Here is a 19,109-nt window from a genome sequence, read left to right as displayed (position 1 = left end):
TCGCGTGCTAGTTCAACCTATCCTGCTCCACTGATGGAAGGGCATCATGAAACGTTTACAACCAAATCGTTGCTAACATTGGCTGCTCAGCCTCATTACCTTAACAATATGACCATCTGAATGCGTGTGCATCCACATACATTTGGATCTGACATCCAGGATGTAGATTATTTTTCTCTGATCTTACCCTGCATTTGGCCCTGCACCTCGCTGCATGCAACCGAGAAATCCTCTGTCAAAGAATATTCTAAACATTTACGGTATTCATAGCAATATATTGGCGTATGTGTCACCCACTGCATGGCCTTATACAATTCCCTGAGCTGCTGTAGGTGTAATAAGCATGAGCCAAAGCTGTGCCATGATTTGAGTATTACTTTAGATAAAAAGAGCTGTGTGGAAACACTTTCATTAGCCCAGTGCTGCAACCCAGGGTCACCCGCTGAATAAGTAACTCTCTATTAATGATTTCTACAGCAGAAAACCCCTGACCCCTGATCACTTTCAATTTCAGAAAGGGAAAAAAATGGGGCAGGGGGAGGGGTGAGACCTATTGGAGGGAGATTAAAAAAAACATACTTTTTTCTCCATGGCCATGTGTGTGGGAGGGTTATTATTTGTGCCTTGCTGTGAGGGGTAGCAAAGGGCCTGCTGGGACATTGACTCACGTATTCTGGTTTGAGTTTCTTGTCACTGCCTCTAATGGCCGTCTTCTCCAGCTTGTCAATAATAGGGCCGATCATCTCCTCATCCTTCAGCCTCAGCTCCTCGTGAATGGTCTCCATATCCCTCACTGGGTCCACTGTCCCCTCAACATGGATGATATCCTCATCCTCAAAAGCACCTGCAGCGATAGGACAAAAAACACAGAGAGATTATCAGTATAGAATTATTGTTTTTAGCAGCAACAACAACACTTTTTAACGTGAAGACAGTACAAGCAACAGAATCAGAGCCACAGAATCAATAACATTGACTTCTTGAGATCGAATGTGGAACAGTGATTAGATTTGACCCCAAAAAATCATTACCCTTTTGCAGATAATATGGGAAAAATAAACATCCACATGAAAAAGCACAGTGGGAGTCATGGGGAAGTCATAACAAATACAATGAAATACTCAGGAATATATTTATTGTTTCTTTTTAGTATGCAAGTGTCAGAACTGCAAAAAAAAAAACAGCTTATAGTGTCAAAGTAAGTTCCATTAAAATTGTCTTTAAGTGCAGCAAAACAGGCTTGTGTGTCACTCTGCATGAAGTGGGGAGTGTCTGGTCGTGCATTTTGTACCCCTTTGTCTTAAAACTATTAGCCATTAAGTTAAAAAATACAAGAAATTAACAAAAGTCAGTATGATTTAGGAGAAAAACCTCAACATTCACAGACCACAGGAGACCGTCTTCCCTTATTAATTTGCGTCGTAGATGTCTTGGCTGTGCTGGTGATTAGGTAATGAGGCTCTGAAGCAGACCATTTATCCAGCAGCGGCTCTCAGGACTCCTGATTCTCCAGCAGAGGGAGGGGGTGAGGGAGGGGGGGACACGGGTCTGCATCTGTCACATGAGAGTGACAGCCTTTAACATTACCAGTGGACTGCAAAGTATTCTTTAATTTGCAACCCATACAGTTGGCGCACAGTTTATTTTATAATATCACTAATGTTGCAAATAAAAGGGGGATTTACTGTGGTGGGAGTATTCAGATCCTTTACTTAAGTAAAAGTGTCAACACTTCAACATAAAAATACTGCAAAAAAAGTCTTGCATTTGAAATGTCACTTAAGTAAAACTTTGTAATATCATTATCAAATTGCGTTTGGAGAAAAATAATTAAGATTACCCCCATGCATCTAATAGTGTTAAATATTATATTACTATCATTGTTACACTATTGGATTATTATCACTGATTGCAGCTTGAACAATTTTATAGTAGTTATATTCCACACTGGGGAACCTACATGCTAGAATTATTTAGTACTAGTAAATCTAGCATATTTGGATTCACACATTTTGTAAATCCGTCAACAGTGACTTGGGAAGTTTCACGCTGTGGCATAATGGGAATGCCATCTCATTCAACAGGGTGGTGGATGTCAGGTGAATGATGACTTGGCTTTAAGTAATACCGCGTTGAGGGATGTCTGGAATGTGCATGGTGGAGTCACTTAATGACATCAACAATCCATATTCTTGTGTTGACACCTGAACGGTGAAGGTCTGTTGACAGGTGAGGCCCTGCGAGACATTAACGTCACTGAGGTGATCCGCACTATTCAACGCTAGGCTGTCACGTTGTCTCTCAACAGGTTCTAACAGTGATACATGTAGAAAATATTGATGATTCATAGCCGTGTGTCGTTGCCATGATGAGCAACAACATACGATTCAGGCAAATCTCTGCAGAGCTGCATTGACGTTATCTGAACAGTTAAGTTAGCCTCTCCAATAATCAGATAAATGTCCTGGTTGACTAAACACACAAACTAGAAACACGGCCCCTGAGACCATCTCTGAGAGTTTTTTAGTTGCATGGCTCAAGGGATGGCAACGCCAGTCCGCCAGTCCACGACTTTAGATCAGACTAAAATATTGCAACAACTGTTTATTGGATTGACAGGCTAATGCTCATTGACGTTTCACCTACATATATGAAATGTTGTAGGCAGACGTAACATGCCAACCAAACAGGAACTCATATTAGCCAATGTTTAGGCTTTTACATGCCCTGTACTTTAACAAACTCCCCCTACAGATTTACTCAGAATGATTTAAAATTTGGTCAGGAACTTTGATCAAACCTTTGCGTTTTCAAGCAACATTGTTGCCGTGGCATGATGCCATAAAACAGAAAGTTGTTGTAAATTCAGTGCACTTTATCAAATCTGCTCCAAATTGCTCAAGCATGACAAGGGTCCAGGTCTGTGTACATTTACATGCCAATATAGACACATAGCTCTGCCCCTTTCATCACCCATGAACCAGTTGTTGTTGACTTGTGGGGGGGCGACATTGCTTGAATTAAGAAGAGACACATACATGATTTACCATGAAACTAAACGTCACGGCGTTTACAATCTAGCGTCACTCATCAGACATATCAAAGCTCAACAACAAAATGACAGATAACCAAAATTCCTATTCCAGTGGCCTTATTGCATGCGAGTCAACAGAAGCTGTAGACTTTTGTGCAAGCTGTCATCCTGTGCGTTGTCCTCATGGTGAAATGAACTTATCCAATTACTCTTTGCCTAATCAGGCTGTTTTGGTTCCTCTCCTCTTGCAGAGGTACTCCACAGTATAAACAGTTCACTTACGCCGCACAGAAAGGGGCTAATCAGTGGAATTATTGTTTTGCTGCTCCAATTTACCAGCTCCCTGTTCACCACTGATTGGAATGAAAATTTGCTATTGTGTCTGCATGAACCCAGAAAATATAATGCAATGTAATCATTTTGTTAGCTGCAAGAAAATACATACATTATAAACAATTATGATGTACAGTTTTGATACACTGTTACAAGTTTGCTGTTCAATTTAGAACATATTAATGACGAGCAAAAAGGTTTAAAACAGGTTCACATGGTTAATAAAGTACTCATCATTGGTATCAATCCCTGTTAATGAAAGCATGAGAAATGAATATATGTCAGTCCATTTATTAAAATGTTTAAACACCTAAAGCAAGCACAATCATTTCGTAACACCTTTCTTGAATAAGTAATTGAGAGTTTCTTACTATTGTCATACATCCCTAATAAAAAAGCTGATAAATCAAAATTTCAAAGAGTCTTTCAAAGAGCAGTAGCAGCTGATTACTCACTATTTAGTCATCAGCTGATGCTCTCCTCTGACTGCCACATATTCCAAAGTAATTTGCTTTAATTAACTCCGCCTAATTTAACATTCACATCTACTTTACCGCCGACCCATTCAAGGCTTAGAGCCGGAGAACAAATGCACGAGGTGAAAGAGAGGAGAGAAATCTGAGGGGCAATCTCCACAATTAGTCCTTTAACAACTGGGTCTGGGTAGGGCTCTGTGAAGACAGCTCTTGTGAGTCTGCGGCGCCACACAAAGCCACATGCAAGACAGTTAAAACACACAAAAAAAGAAGAGAAAGGTTGGAAAGGCCCACGAGTCAGGCCTGTCTCACAATTACAATTTTACTGCTTCATTTCAAATAGTGTATGTTTTGAAGACACTATTAACAGGTGCTCCTTTATTGACAGAACAAAAGGATTAGTCTCTAGAGGGTGAGTGGTGTTCAATGGTCTGATTAGGGATCAGGCTAAGCTCTGCAAAATTATGGACTTACAGCGGCACCGCAGGCTGGCGCGGCCTGAGAGGATATAACTACATAAACATTTACAAATGAAAAACACTGACACAATGAAAAAAGGAAAGGAAATGAATTGATTTGACTGACTTTGTTGTTGTCTTTTACACTAACCTTACCATGCAAAATGTCACTTCAACACATTTGTTTCTAATATAAACAAAAAAATAAAAAAATGAATAACTTGCAAGCTGTTTCCAGTTTGTACAGGATTAACACCTAAAACAACATCAACCAGCTTGAGCTAGCTATCATCACTTTTCTGTCAGGTATACAGACAAGGCAGTCATCTGAGTCAAGTGAAGATCAATACTGATTGAGCTGCTTCCTCTCATGTTGCTACCTGGGAGGATATGTGGTCAACATAATTCAGTAAAATTACAGTATTCATTGACTTCTAACTTCCTGTGCATGTTTTCACATGCAAGATGGGTGCGAGCACATCTAAAGAACTTGCATTCCTCGCGCTGCTTTTAAAATGTCCATGCAAACTCAGTGCCGCAATTCTCCTGGTATTCAGAGCAGTAAAAGCTATTTTATGAGTCTGTCAGGAAAAGCATTATGGATGTCTTCCCAGCATAGAAACACTGGCAATGCACACACGAGTATTTCTGTTCATTCAGGAAATATCTTCTTGACATTCATTTTAGGATACATGAAATTGACAGCAATTTGTAGTACGCTGCTTCTGTAACAGAGTTTGTGGCATATTCAGCCTTGTTTCTTTGCTTATATCAATTATGGCAAATACATTGGCTGCTAAAAAGCAGTTCGACATCAGAAAATGGGTTTGAGCCCTTTAGAGAAACACCGAAACATGTTTTCTACATGATCCCATCCTTCAAAATAGATCACAGTGAAATCATAGTGCTCGATAGTATGAATATCTGTACCTCTCAAAGTGTCTCCAATTCCAGTGTGTCATACCAAACTGATTATTAAAAGGTGCATCTTTCCAAAATGTTTGCTATTACCGACGGGAAAAAAATACATGAAGAGGAAAGCCGTTTAGACAAGCCGGATCTGTGTGCAGTTGAAAAGTGGATATACTGGGGAGGCTCCAGTTTTCATGAACTCTGACAGAAAACAACAGTGTTAATTCCCCTTATGATTAGCTTAACCTCTATCACTCCATTTATTTTGTTAAACCACTGAGCATGAGAGTGTCTCGATTGAAAGAAACCGTCATATGCACACCACTGTTGTCCCACATCATTCAGGGAACACACCTTTTTAGATCTTTAACTACTATAGGGCTGCTGATTGCACAGGCACCAGCAATTTCCTAACCAACCGCCACCTGAACAATGATGTGTTCAGCTTTCAGACCCTCCAGCCTTTCAAAGGTGAATCATTTCACAGTTTGGAGCGAGATCTCCATAGCAACTCCTCTTTGAAGGGTTTAGAATCACCATCCAATAATTCTATGATCATCGGGCCTTGCCTTTCCCAGTGGTTCTTTTCACAGCGGACAGGCAAGGGGGGCATGAGGAGGAAGCAGGAAGATTCTACAGTCTATTTCAGGCAATTCATCTTGCAGCCCCATTAGAATTCAAAATATTGCGACCTTCAATCACCGGGCATGTTATCTGGAGCTGTGGCGATCTCCAGTCAAGATGGGTAGACATTTTGCTCTAATCATGCTCGATGAGTGGAGGCTGACAAAAACTCTTCATTCTCGCTGAAGCAAAATGCTCATTTAAATACTGTGACAGCACCTCAACACAGCCCCGAAAACACACAAAGGGAGGATGATCCTTATGCACAGCTAAATGATCTAGATTTAGAATTGCTGTATTGGTTGACATTACTAATATAAACAAAGACCCACGTGCAGGGAAGCGTATTTCTCTCATTGATTTTAATGCAACCTTACTGTTTTTTCCTCAAGCTTAACAAAACACAACATTAAGGCAGGTGCTAGGACCCAGCTGAGACTGATGCACAACACAGCTATATTTGTGGTGTGGGAAGTGGGTTGTTTACCTCTTATAAACCAGTTACCTTTGCCACAACAGAGTGGATCTGAACATTAAAAAACAGATTAAGAAACAAAGTGACACATTAATGCATAGACAAAATACGTAAGTGTTTGTACAAAATTGACAATTGACTTTAACCTTAAACTTGTTTCCTCTTTGATAATGTAATGCAATTTTCATCAGAAGTATTAATTTGACAAAAACAGTTGTTGGCATGATGGTACCTCAGCAGAAAAGAGTATTTCATACAGGCTTCTGAGGGATTTGTACTAATATACAATTTTATACGATATAGCAAATACTATTATTACCAGAATTACTATTCAAAGATGCAACATGACGGTTGATGGATAAAGCTGTAATAAATGCATTATGTATGTGGGCTAAACTTGTGAAAATGTTTGTTTAGTAAAAACGTTTTAATGCAAAGCTAATTAAAACAGTGCATTGAACTACCATTACTGGAAACATATTGTTTACTTTCCTTCTTTTAAGATTATGCTTTTTTGATCCCATAGATGTCCATGAAGTGAGCTAACAGACTCTTCTCTCTGATCAGCAAACATTAAAAGGATACATCTGTTGATGTTCTTTTTTTGTCACAAATCCAATGAAAAAGCTACAAACAACAATAAAGTATTCTTTTAAAAGCCAGACAAAAGATTCCGTTGTGTCATAGATCTTCATTGTTCATCAAAGATGTAAACACGTCAATGAGTCGCACTGTTACACTGAGTGACTCGCTTCTTCATGGCCACTGTTGTTTATTTTGAGTCAATCCCACAAACACCCTCCTGGTGCTAAAAATATTCACAGTGTTCCAAATGTGCATTAATCCGCTGCTGAAAATAGTCCCCAACAAATGCCTGTTTAAGAAATATGTGCTATCGTGCCCTTAAGAAAGTTACTCAGATCTTTCTTATTAATATGAAACTCTATTTAGGTGCCGTTTTTAAAGATTTTCCTCTTCAGTGGAGTAAACAAGAACATTCAAAATGGGCCCCTTTGTATTTGCTGTTGCAATGTGTGTTAATGCAGTAGCTAAAAGGAAGTAAACTTTGACTAAAACTATTGCCCTGGTAACAGAACGGCAATGGAAATGTCCATAGACTAGATAGGGAGGTCTAAGAGTATTCCTTAGCTGTTAAGTCTGTTTCTGCGTATAGTTGAGAGATGCAAAAAAAGGAAGTCAAATTCCTTGTATGGGTAAAGGTGAGTATGATTTTAAAATATAGGTTTACTAAAGAATTGTTAGTTTATTTGTTTGATAGGATTTGTTGACAGTAAAAAAGAGACCAACAATGTGTTTTGATTGGGAGGAAAACTACAGTATGACATAAATATATACTTTTAGGTCTTGGGAGGATTTTCCTCTTTTAAAAAAATCACTCTGTAAAATACTTTAGCAAAATAAAAATTGCATTTCTAATAGTTACTATAAAGTGGTCCAGGAATGATGTATTTTTGTAGGCCAACCCCAGAAGTTAGCATCACACTGGTTCCCTTGACAAAAAGTCAATGTAGTTTTTTCCATTGGATTGGATTTTGGATTAAGCAAACACAAGTTTATGATATTATGAACGCAGGTTTTTATCATTTTTGAAGCGTAAATGCAATCAGCAGAAGTAAAAAGCTAACGTTAGGCTACAGACCAAACTGCGAAGGCTGTGAAGGCTGACCAGTCAGCATGAAGTCGTTTTGTCATCTCATTTAGAAACTTGTCAGCAAACGCCTTTATTAAAACACGTAAAAGCTTCAACATTCCGGAGACGGGTATTTACTGATGTATTTTATATATAGAACAAAAAGGTGAAAACTCTCAAGCTTGTGTTAAGCACAGACCTTATTTCAGGCATCTAACCAAAAACCCATTCAAAAAAAACTATTGACATCGAGACAAGGGAACCGGAGGTGCAAAAATTGTCACTCATTTCCGTGTTTTAGAACTCATTCCTGCATCACGCTATTGGTTGTATAAATTGCACACAAAAAAAACAAGAATAAATTGCATCAACGCAACAACTGATTCAGCAGCTGAACTGATGAGAGATTCACTCACTGCCTGATTTGTTTAGATAGGCACACACATGGAAGTCAAGGGGCTGGGTGAGGCGTTCTGGATGTTTGTTAAGTTTGGGAATTTGTGAGTTGGTGAGTGATACGGCAGAACTCTCGGTGATCAGCCATTACTGGCGTCAGTGAGGAGGCAGGTTGGCCATAAATCATCTCTGAATAGTCAATCCAGTTTGTTCATAACGCCTGGAGCTAAACAATCATTTTGATTTGTTCACTGTAAGCGATTAGTGTCCTGTGGGCTGACGTCTGCATGATGCAACAACCAAACACAAACGCAATGTCCTAACAGGTTCAGCAAAGTGAAGCCAAGTGATTCGATCACCCACTCTTTATCATCAGATCGTCAGATATTCATCCGTTAATGATGATTCATGTGGAAGTCACTGAGGATATTAGAGCTCTTTAGATAGTGCACATTTTTAGAGGTGAGTGACTACGACCAATTTCTGGATCAATCTGTTGTTGACTGACTTTGATTTTATCATATTAGCCCCACCACCAACCACTGAAATGGACAGTTAGCACATTGCAACACTCCCCAAGTGTTGATACACAAGCTAACACGCTGCAACTAAATCAAACTAACATAGCAGCTCATTTGCTATTGCTCTGTTTGATGTTGTACAAGCTGCTGTTACCACAGCTACAGCTACCGGTTTATATTTACAGTGAATTATGTGACTAAAAAAGTATTCCCTGTTAGTGATAGACCTTTGTGGATTTGTTACATCTTCTGTCTGTTTAGTGTATTAAGGACAACACTGCCTACACTGAATGACGATAACAAAACACCGGCGTTATTAGCATTCTGTACTGTGGTTATGACGGCAATCAATGCACAACATAGATAAAAAAAAGTAACCTGCAACTAACAATTATTTTCACTGCCAATTCACTTCTTGGTCATAAAACGAGATGTTTTGTTTTGTTCGACAAAGAGTCTAAAATTCAAAGATAAAAGCAAATCTTCACAATTGAGAAGCTGGAAATATTAATGTCTAGTTAATGCATTAAATTGGTTGCTGATTAATTTACAATCGACTAATTGATTGATAGACCAAATGTTTCAGTTCTTTGAAGGATAGAGCCATGCATCTTCTCTACTGCTCTATAGCAAAGATGTCTTGTAATCAGCTTTACTACCCTTAAAACTTCTACCATTATTTTACAAAATGGGAAAACTGTCTTCTGTCTGCTTCAGGCAATAGAGGAGGAGAGGGAAGAGCCTCAACTTAACCAGGAGTTCAGGTGCTGAAAGCATGAATATCGCGGTGAGAGAAGAGTCTACGCCTAAACAAACAGCTACCTTCCACTCGGCTGCCCACAACCACAGGCAGTCCCTATGCAGATACAGTATCTTAAGGCTGGATTCTTACTGGATGTCGCGCAACCGTAAATAAGTCTTCATTAGAAGTGAACCAGAGCATTCCTGCAGTGATGAGGGGGCGACACTGTGTGAGCATTGAAACATCTAATTGCTGAAAAACAAACATCTGGGAATAAGGCCAGGTGAGCTGGCAGAGTTGCGAGCGGGGAACAGAAGAGCAGATGAAGTAGAACATGTCTGTGTCTTGTCTCAGACAGTGAGGTGTTCCAGTCACTGCGGAAGCACTGGGAACACTTAAAAAACATTTTGTTATGAGACCAGGGATCACCAGCCATTCAGCAGAATCGGCTTTCAGGATGCGCCGTAATAGTTGTTGGAAGGTATTCTTGAAAGCAAATCCACTGTTTACACAGGCTTTTCAAAGTCATTAGGGGTTGAAAAATATTCATAATGTGCACACCAATGGGGGAAGTTTGAGACATCAAGTGGAAAATCAAGTTGGACTACTCTCGAGAAACAGTTGAATCTTTTAAAAAGATGTAAATACACTATGTGGTAACCTATTCCACCTTTGAAAAACCTGTTGGTCACTATTTCTCAAATTTCACAACTTCTAAACACATGAATGTAACACTATAGGGAATAAAAGACCACACAATACAGAAAATCAAGCCTGCTTTCATCAGGCTCAGGTCAATTGCTTGTGTCCTCAGTTTGCACTCACGATCACTGTGTCATGCTACTATTGCAGATGAAGCTCTGTAGCATCTTTATAAACCCGTTTGCTAATTCACAGACAAAAAGCATACCACTCCAGACACAAAAGAGTGTGATCCACCCCCACAACCATATAATCAAGCTCTATAAAAGTAGTTGCTTCAACGCTGCAGTCTGCCTGACACCAGATAGATATAATTACAAAACAAATCCAGCTATGTTTAATGGTTAACTTGTGAAACATACCACATTGTTTCTGAGGACTTCACAACAGTGGAAACAATGACATGCCGAAGCAGATGGACGTAAACACACACACACACACTCACACACACACACATAATAAGCTTTCGATCTTCCTATTTATGACTGATGAGGATGTTTTTCTTCTTTGGGTGAGTAGAAACAAAAGAGTTGGTTTTGAGAGAGGATCTGGCATATACATTTGGCCCATATCAAAGGAACTGTACATGGTGATATTAAAAATACATATGACCCACATAAGTAACAATAATGTGTCACATCATGTTAAGTTGTCTCTCAAAAAGTGAACAAATCTAAATAATAATTTTGACGTTCTGATAACACTGTAAAGTAAAATATAAAAAGAAATGTAAAGAATAAAGTTGACAATATTTATGTTTTTCTTAGTGTTAAATCTCATGAAAAGACAAAAACCATCAATGAACTGAACCTACAAAATTCCATGTGTGTGATATAGCTTATTCCCCTGTGCCATAGACCACTATTGTTGTTCAAAAACTAAAAACATTTCGTCAGCGACACCGTTATACTGGTTGACATGTTCTTTCGTTACCATGAAAATGGGCACAGTAGTTTATGTTGAGTAAATCCCAAATACATCCTGCAGCTGTTAAGACTCACTAGTGCACCAATTATGTATTAATCCGCAGCTGAAAATAGTCCCCAACAAATACACCATGAACTCTTGTTTGAGTAAAGTTTGTTAAAAACTACAGTGATCAGCTGTATTGGGATATTACATATCCTTCTTTTTTATTTAAAAACAACTAAATATTTATGACGGACTAACACCTTGTTGGTTTTAACTTTTTTAAGGGTTTTGTTTACAATCAGAAGAAAATATAGAATAACACAGGCTTCTTCCTTGAACTTAAATTGTACCAAAAGTCATTAAAAAGTGAACTGACAGACCTGTTTATCTCACCTCACATGAATTGTCCACTTTGTAAATCATTATTAAGTCTTATAGCGGGTGATCTTCCAGTCCCACTTCTCACAGAGTCAAAGGCTATTTGAAAACTGTGCACCACTGACAAGTGCCAATATAGCGAAATGGCCCTAATCTTTACCCTTTGTATGCCGCTATTCCATGCCTGCCATCACCGACTCCCTAATCAGAGACTTTCCCACCGGGAAAGTCAATAACAGCATACAATCAGTGAACAAATTCAGCTGTTTTTAAAAGGGCTTCTGAATTCATTACAGTTTCTGTAATTTGAATGATTGTAGCATGTAACACTTTAATTGTGTTGGACAAAGACCATGTCAGGGACACAGAGGAACTTGAGGGAGACCTGTAAACTTTGTGATTAGCAACCTGTCTCAGGGAGGGACAGACTGGGAATAATTTGCTGAGATAATCACATCTCTACATTCACAAAGTCAAAGAAGGCAGTATTTCGAACCATTCCAAATATACATTATTTATATTAGCATTAGCATTATTATTGTTGTCAACAGTATTATAAGCAGTGGCAATAGTATGCATGATGTAAAAAAGAAAAAGAAACGTTCATCCTCACAGTATGTTCTTCAATAACTGACTTAGCTCCACTGTACTCAAACTTAACCAAAAACGGCATTAGGAGTCATATTACAATAGTATGTGGTGCTCCTTCTGAACTGTCTTGTTATGTTTCCAAACCTCAAAATATGCTACTGATTGTGTGAAGCATGGCTAGGCACAGACCTTTTCACTTTCCATTCAGGGAGCCTCCCAGTAGGAATGTGAGGTTTGATCTGACTTCATTAATCCTGACTGTTATGTGTGTCTTGGCACACACCACACAAGATGCCCGACCAGCAACGCTGCAGCACAACTAAGGCCTTTGCTTTTTAAAAGCTGTCACTGGGTCTATTTAGTGTGACCAAATGTTGCAGAAGCAACTGCTTTACAGTATAAAATACTGTGATTTGCTGATAATGTGAATTCCTATGAGCGAGAGCAACCCTCAACCTGTGACTCACGTGTCATATGGAAGATGCTGTCACAGGCGCTGATATGGGACAGGAAGGCATTTCCCAGGCCTTCGCCAGCATGAGCACCTTTCACCAGGCCAGCAATGTCAACAACATTAAGGAATGCTGGGATTTTACTGCAACCCAAGGAAGTAAAAGGAGAAAAGGTCAGCCATTTAAGACTTTAAACATCTTCACTTTTTAAAAAAATGAGAAGAGCAACTGCGTGCATTGTGCTACTGTTAAATACAACAGTCCTGTAAAAAGCCTGTAAAACTTCAAATTTGAATTGTGCAAGATTAAACTAAGACGTTTTTGTTTGTGATGTTGTTGTATTGTATTGCATTAGATTGTACTTTTTTTAGACAGATTCCTCGCCCAAATTTGTAAAAGTGGTGGACAATAGAATAGAATAAATTAATTGTTGGTGTTGGTCTTTCATGGTCTTTTTTACATTCAACAGAAAAAATATATGATTCGAATTATGTAGAATACCACCAGATTTATCATGAGAGAGGTAGGTATGGTAGAGCCGTTTTATTTGCTGGTGTATTTTTTTATTAGAGGAATCTGTTCTGCATGTAATTGAAGATACAGCATAGAGAATATACAGCATAAGTAGGACACAACTGTGTAGTGAGATTAACCGAAAGCAGGAGAGCGTGTTCTTCATGCCCTGAAGTGCTATTCAACATACCAATTCTTCTCAGTCAATAAGGGACATCTCACTAGTACTGTATCGCCCAACAAATCTGAATTCAGCCTGCTTTAACAGCCTCTATAAATGTGTATGATAACCAGGTGTTGAATGTTTAGATGCTTCATCTTTTTCCTTAGCAGCAAACTTTTGAGTAGAGCAGCAGTCATACATCAAACACAACTGGCAGCTACATGTCAACAACATTGTTACATGTTTTCTCATACCTATTGCAAGGAGACCGTCAGCGACTACAGACCTGAAGTGTGAATAATAGGTCAATGATGAGACCCCATACCTGGGAGGTTTGTGGAATTGGCAGAGGAAATCATAGCGTTCATCTGGAATGGGCACTCTGCTTTCATTTGGGTCAATGGTGCAGAAGGGGAAATTTTCAGCTGCAGCCTGACTCTTTGTCAACACGTTGAAAAAGGTTGACTTCCTGAAAATAAAAAACAGCAGTGAGGTCAATCCATTTTAAAGTGCTGGTGTGCAGAACCTGATGGTTCGATAGTATGATCCTGAAACACTTCAGTAACTTATGAGAGATTGCCTTTTTTATTTTCTGCACAAGAAGGAAAAAGCTTATTCCAATGGACTGCATATTTTTAGGGCTTAAACCAAAAATACTCTATGAAATACTTTGCCCAATTACAAGGTCAGATAATCCCATAATAGATCAATTGTACATGGAATCGAGGGGCAAATTACATTTCTGATAGGTCGCTGCTGTTGAACAGGATCAGCCAAACGCCGCCCCATGTTGTGATCACAGAGAGATTTATTTTCTATGGAGCAAGAAGCAGCTGAAGTGTACTTCAAAATCTACAGACAATGGCAAGTGTCTAAGAGTAATGATGGCATGCAGTTAACTATAATCCAGGACTTTCCCTTTTTATCCCCTCACTCAGTGCTTCACATTGAAATTATTATTGTTTGTTACGTCCAACAGGCAAGAAATTGCTCAAGATTGCTAAAGTGCTTGCATTAATTCCTTATATAAAGCTAAATTGTTTCTCTCACATACTTGAGGGCTTTTCTTGGGTCACCTTGGGGGAAAAAAAGAAAGACAATCCAGTGTAACACCACAACCATCGTCAGGTGTAAGAAATGTTCTTAATGATTACACAGCAAATGACTTACATACGTACCGATCAGAGTGTAATATGCTGGTCGATGGGGGAAGTGATGTGTATTAGCAGCTAGATTTGAGTGTGTTTCTCCACAGGTGGGTGGCAGAAACTCCTTCTTATAGGGAGGTGAGACATATAGATGTCTGGGCCAAATATTAAGCTAAAACCTTGGACTGGGTTTACTATAAAGACTATAGTTGCAGACAAAAATATGTATTGTAGAATACAATGAATACATGAGGATTGAGCAAACTCCAACAGTTAATGAAGACTGAGAAGCGTGTGAAATCTCCAGTTAATATAGATTATAATATAGACAAAATGATAACTGTTTAATACAAATCTGGGTGATCAGTGTCCACGCAAAAAGTTACAAACACATTTAAAATGATTATTAAATGGAAAAAATGTGTTACACTTAATGACAATTCTTTAATTATGTGGTTATAAATGGTAATTAATAATAAACAGCTGTGGCCTGAAATCAAAATCTGTCCTTGTACCAAAGAGACAGGGGGCTAAAAGAGCAGCTTAAGAGCAACATGCAAAGTAAAGCTGGAAGAGGAGAAAGACGAGGAAGAGAACTGTACAGTCAATGTATACTCGAACTTGCAAATCGTTCCCTAATTGCACACCTCTTCCTACAAAGATGAATTTCTTCATAGGGTCAGAGTGCAGGGTTGGCAGCTGACAACAAAACATGTTGCTGTACATTTATTAAATGTATCTGTTTCTGTTTCTAACAATAGTTCATATCACAAGATTCTTTGTTTTCGTGGTGGAAATAAATATAAATGTGAAACAATCCGCTCATATACGTCGTCTAGTCGACTCCAAATCCAGTCTCGCCAGGGTTGGATTACAACCCGTGGGCCTTTGCTGAGTGTCATCCCCTCTGTCTCCTCCACTTCCTGTCACTCTCCAGCTGCTCAAATGAAGGCAATAAAAGCCATAAAAACAATATATTTAAAAAATGAATGAGACTAACTCAACTTGAGTCAGTTAGGCCATATACTGTGCAGCGTGTCCAATCAGGGGTTACATTGACAAGACTAAACTTTGAGGAGAAAGACAACATGTGCTGGTCTAAGAGTAGAAACAGCCACAAGATTGGCTGAATCACACTCTCAAGTTTCCCATGTGTGTGAAGAATGGTCAGCTACGCCCAACTAACAGCAGGCTGGCATTTGAACATGGTTCATTCATGAAGAAACCATGGGAGGGTTGGCAAGTTATACTTTGACACAAATGTAGTATGGCAGGCCACCACCTCAATGAGTTCACTTCTTATCCCCGAAAGTGATTTGCTGGGGTAAGAAATGAAAACAAGGGACTCTAGAGAGTTGGATCTTTGTGCAATGAGCTCCAAATACTAGCAAAACAGCTAAAATACACTACATGTAGAAGCACAAACCTCTTGAACTGAATTTACTCTCCATCATCAATGTCCAGTATATGTGAATATATGACGATATGAGTCCTGTTAAAAATACCTTCAGCCTGTCTTTACAGTTTATTTAAAACAATATCTGTGGCTTATACAGTTCACAGTAAGTGGATAACGTCACGACATCATTGGCTTTTCAGTCCCTTTAAAAGCTGCAGTTTTCAGCTCTTACAAAACTTTCTAAGCTTCTTGAAAACAACAGTTTGGCTGAAAATGACTCCAAATGTTTTAAGTAGCTGCAAAAAGATGAGAACCTGCCAGCTAAGCAGAAGATAACCTATAACGGTGGCCCTTCCTGTAGCTCAAGGGAAAGTCGTGTAGGTTCTGCCCTGTGATTACACTCTGTCTCTGATGTTGCTGAAGGTCTGGGTAGATGCTGACAAGGTGGATTTGTCTGACATTCAGACAGTGTGTCAGCCTGCTAACACACACTGTGGCCATGTAATACAGATTCTTGTCAAGTTGTCCACCTTACCGATAATAATCTCTCACAGACTGAGCAACTCTTTGACTATAGGGTTCCAAGAATTCAAATATTCTTCAACTAACTCACATTTTTTCATTCTTCACATCAATTAATTGTGTTTCATTACATGGATTCATTGACCACCAAGAATTTGAGAACACCTCAGTTAGACTTTTACATACTCATCATTTCCTGTGTCAATGCCTGAATGTCTATAAGGTGCTGTCTGTTTACTTTCACTGTTAGGTGCTCATTGTGAACTTACACCACCAACATCATATATGCACCCACCTTCTCCCCTCGTATAACAGCATAATACGATGTAGAAGAAGGAGACAAGATACGGGACTTCGTTTGAAAACTTGTTCTCATTAGGTTCTCAACTCGCATTGCTTAAGTTTGTTGTGCTATAGAACTTTTAGGTTAGCTATAGCTTAGTTATCATTGCAAAATAAAAAAGCACAGTAGATATATTCTTGTATTTGCAAAAAACAACAACAACGTACAAACGAGATTAAATCATAACGACGAGTATTTTTGTGATGCTTTCCATGCTGGGCTTAGTTAAAGTGTCTTTCAGTTCTAAAATGATGTATGTGTTTTTTTGTAGGTTCATTTGATTAATCTTAAAATGTAGAAAAGTTGCAACACTCATTAAAGTGTCACAGGCACTGGTTGTACCTGTGAGACTGGGAGCGGATTCCAGCAACTACAGGCAAATTGCCATGCTGAAAAGTATGATTTCATGCAAGTGTAATAGTGTCTAACTGATGAGCGCTTTGAACATGCAAGTGAATTTCCTCAAGAAGGTACTTATATTAGAGTCGTGTTTGTGTTCACTTTGTGATGTGGTTCCTCAGACGTTCGGCCACGCTAAAGAGACATGCAGGTTAGGTGAACTGCAAACTCCAAATTACCAGATATATGAATGTGATAGTGACTGTATGTAGTATGTGGTGGACCGGAGAGGTGTCAAAGATGTACCCTGACCTTTGACCGGCGCATGAGTGATAAGTGGGTATTTATCACCAACGAACAATAGGGTTTGTTCATGCTTTTCATTCATTTAACCACCTTCTCTGTATTCACAGCTATAGCGTGGTATGGTCCATGATTGCTATGCCAGTTTTGTACAAATGTAGATGAGTCATGACACATACTCATCAATATAATGTCACATAGAATTAAACAGTTTTCTCTAATTGACAATATGCTGCCGTGATCATAAAACCCACGATCATGAAAACAGTACAGGATACACACTTATAATAAATTGTAATATGTTTTAACTATCAAAACTATGATTTTTGAAGTACTACAACTCTTTGAAGTCACAGCTTTACCCTCACTCATAACACTTATCTGCTATAACACACAACAAATGTATTGTTTGAAGCATTTTGTAAAGTTTGAGCAGCTCATACACTTTTGTTTAGACCAAAAATATGTAGAGAAGGAAAGACAACGCTCTTGTGGGATTTGATCATAGGCTAGTAGGGAACAAGTGGTTCCAGACACTTAACAGCCTGAGGAACACTGAAAAATGTTACTCAGACAGCCATCTACGAGTAAGTCAGGTGTTTTTGGCTCTCTGGCTATTATATACATCCAAATCATGTACATCGTGCAGCATAGCTTTTTGCTTGTTTCAGTATAAAGTGTGACATGCAAAAGGTGAGAAAGCTCCTTTAGGAGAAACAACAGAACAACTCAAAGTCTGAAGTGTCTGTATATCTTGTTTGTATAAATTAGATGTAAAGAAATGTAAATTAAAAACATTTAATTTCTAATCTTTAGTCATGCATTCTACTGGACTCAGCTTAGCCTTACATGCATTTATATGTATGGTATCATGGAAGACAGGCATAGTTCAGATGTAGACAGAGCACATGCTGCTGCTGCATGCAGTGTGAATGGTGAGAAAGCGAAACTATCTATTACATATAATAACAACTTTACTTACCCAACATTGGGCAGGCCAACAACTCCTATTTTCAATGAAGTGCCAAACCTTCCAATCAGTGGCGTCTTTGCTGCGTCCTCTCCCGTTCCCTAATAACGACAATGTGGAGATGTCTGCAGTCAAAGCGAGCAAATACCATTACATAATCTACAATGCAATGCTCATTTTTTTAATGGAGCTACTTCTCATAACCTGCACCTTTTTTGGAGCCATTTCCCACTATTACACTTCCACAAGAGCTCACCAAATCAGAGAAAACATCACATTCATTGAGAGGGAAATGTGCTAAGCTAAGTCCTCAAATGTAACCAGTCGCCTGCACTTCAACTGGCTCGCTCCCCCGCACTCAAAATAGAACATGCAGCCTCTGGAAATGAAAGTTGACACTGCAAGCTGGCAAGCTGACCTGAACTTCCAAATGTAGCTGTTCATAGAATCGATGTAGGTTGATGAGCTGCTGAGAGATCAATCTTACACACAACTGTTGGTTGAAATGTGCGTATTTAAAGCGAAGTTAATCTGTATCAGAGGCTCGACTGTATTGTCAACAGCTGCCTGCTTTCTATTAACATTTGAATCATTCACTTGACAGCCGTCTAACTGAAGACATCCACGAGTTGCGACGCAATACTGACTGGTCAGAGCAATTTTGCCATTTCCCTTTGTGTTACAGCTTATAGACTTCCTTCAGCACTACATATTTTCATCAAGTCGCCTTTTTCCCCCAGCGCACATTAATG

At 39.0% G+C, this 19,109-nt stretch overlaps 1 protein-coding gene across 1 annotated transcript in view; it reads right to left on the bottom strand.

Annotated features, from left to right (window-relative positions):
* LOC306703859 (obg-like ATPase 1) overlaps positions 1-18,694 on the bottom strand; it is a 39,287-nt gene extending 20,593 nt beyond the window's left edge. The window contains exons 1-5 of the mRNA XM_079169990.1: positions 18,568-18,694; positions 18,370-18,458; positions 13,659-13,802; positions 12,673-12,800; positions 669-844 (exon numbers count right to left, since the gene is read on the bottom strand). Coding sequence (XP_079026116.1) covers positions 669-844; positions 12,673-12,800; positions 13,659-13,802; positions 18,370-18,458; positions 18,568-18,582 — 552 coding nt within the window. The 5' untranslated portion in view covers positions 18,583-18,694. The remainder of the gene's footprint in view (positions 1-668; positions 845-12,672; positions 12,801-13,658; positions 13,803-18,369; positions 18,459-18,567) is intronic.
* Between the last annotated feature and the right edge of the window lie 415 nt (positions 18,695-19,109).

The sequence above is a fragment of the Pholis gunnellus genome, assembly GCF_910591455.1.
Source record: "Pholis gunnellus genome assembly, chromosome: 12".
NCBI classification, from domain to species: Eukaryota; Metazoa; Chordata; class Actinopteri; order Perciformes; family Pholidae; genus Pholis; species Pholis gunnellus.
Note: the sequence above shows the minus strand (reverse complement) of the source record. Positions and strands in the feature narration are given on the sequence as shown.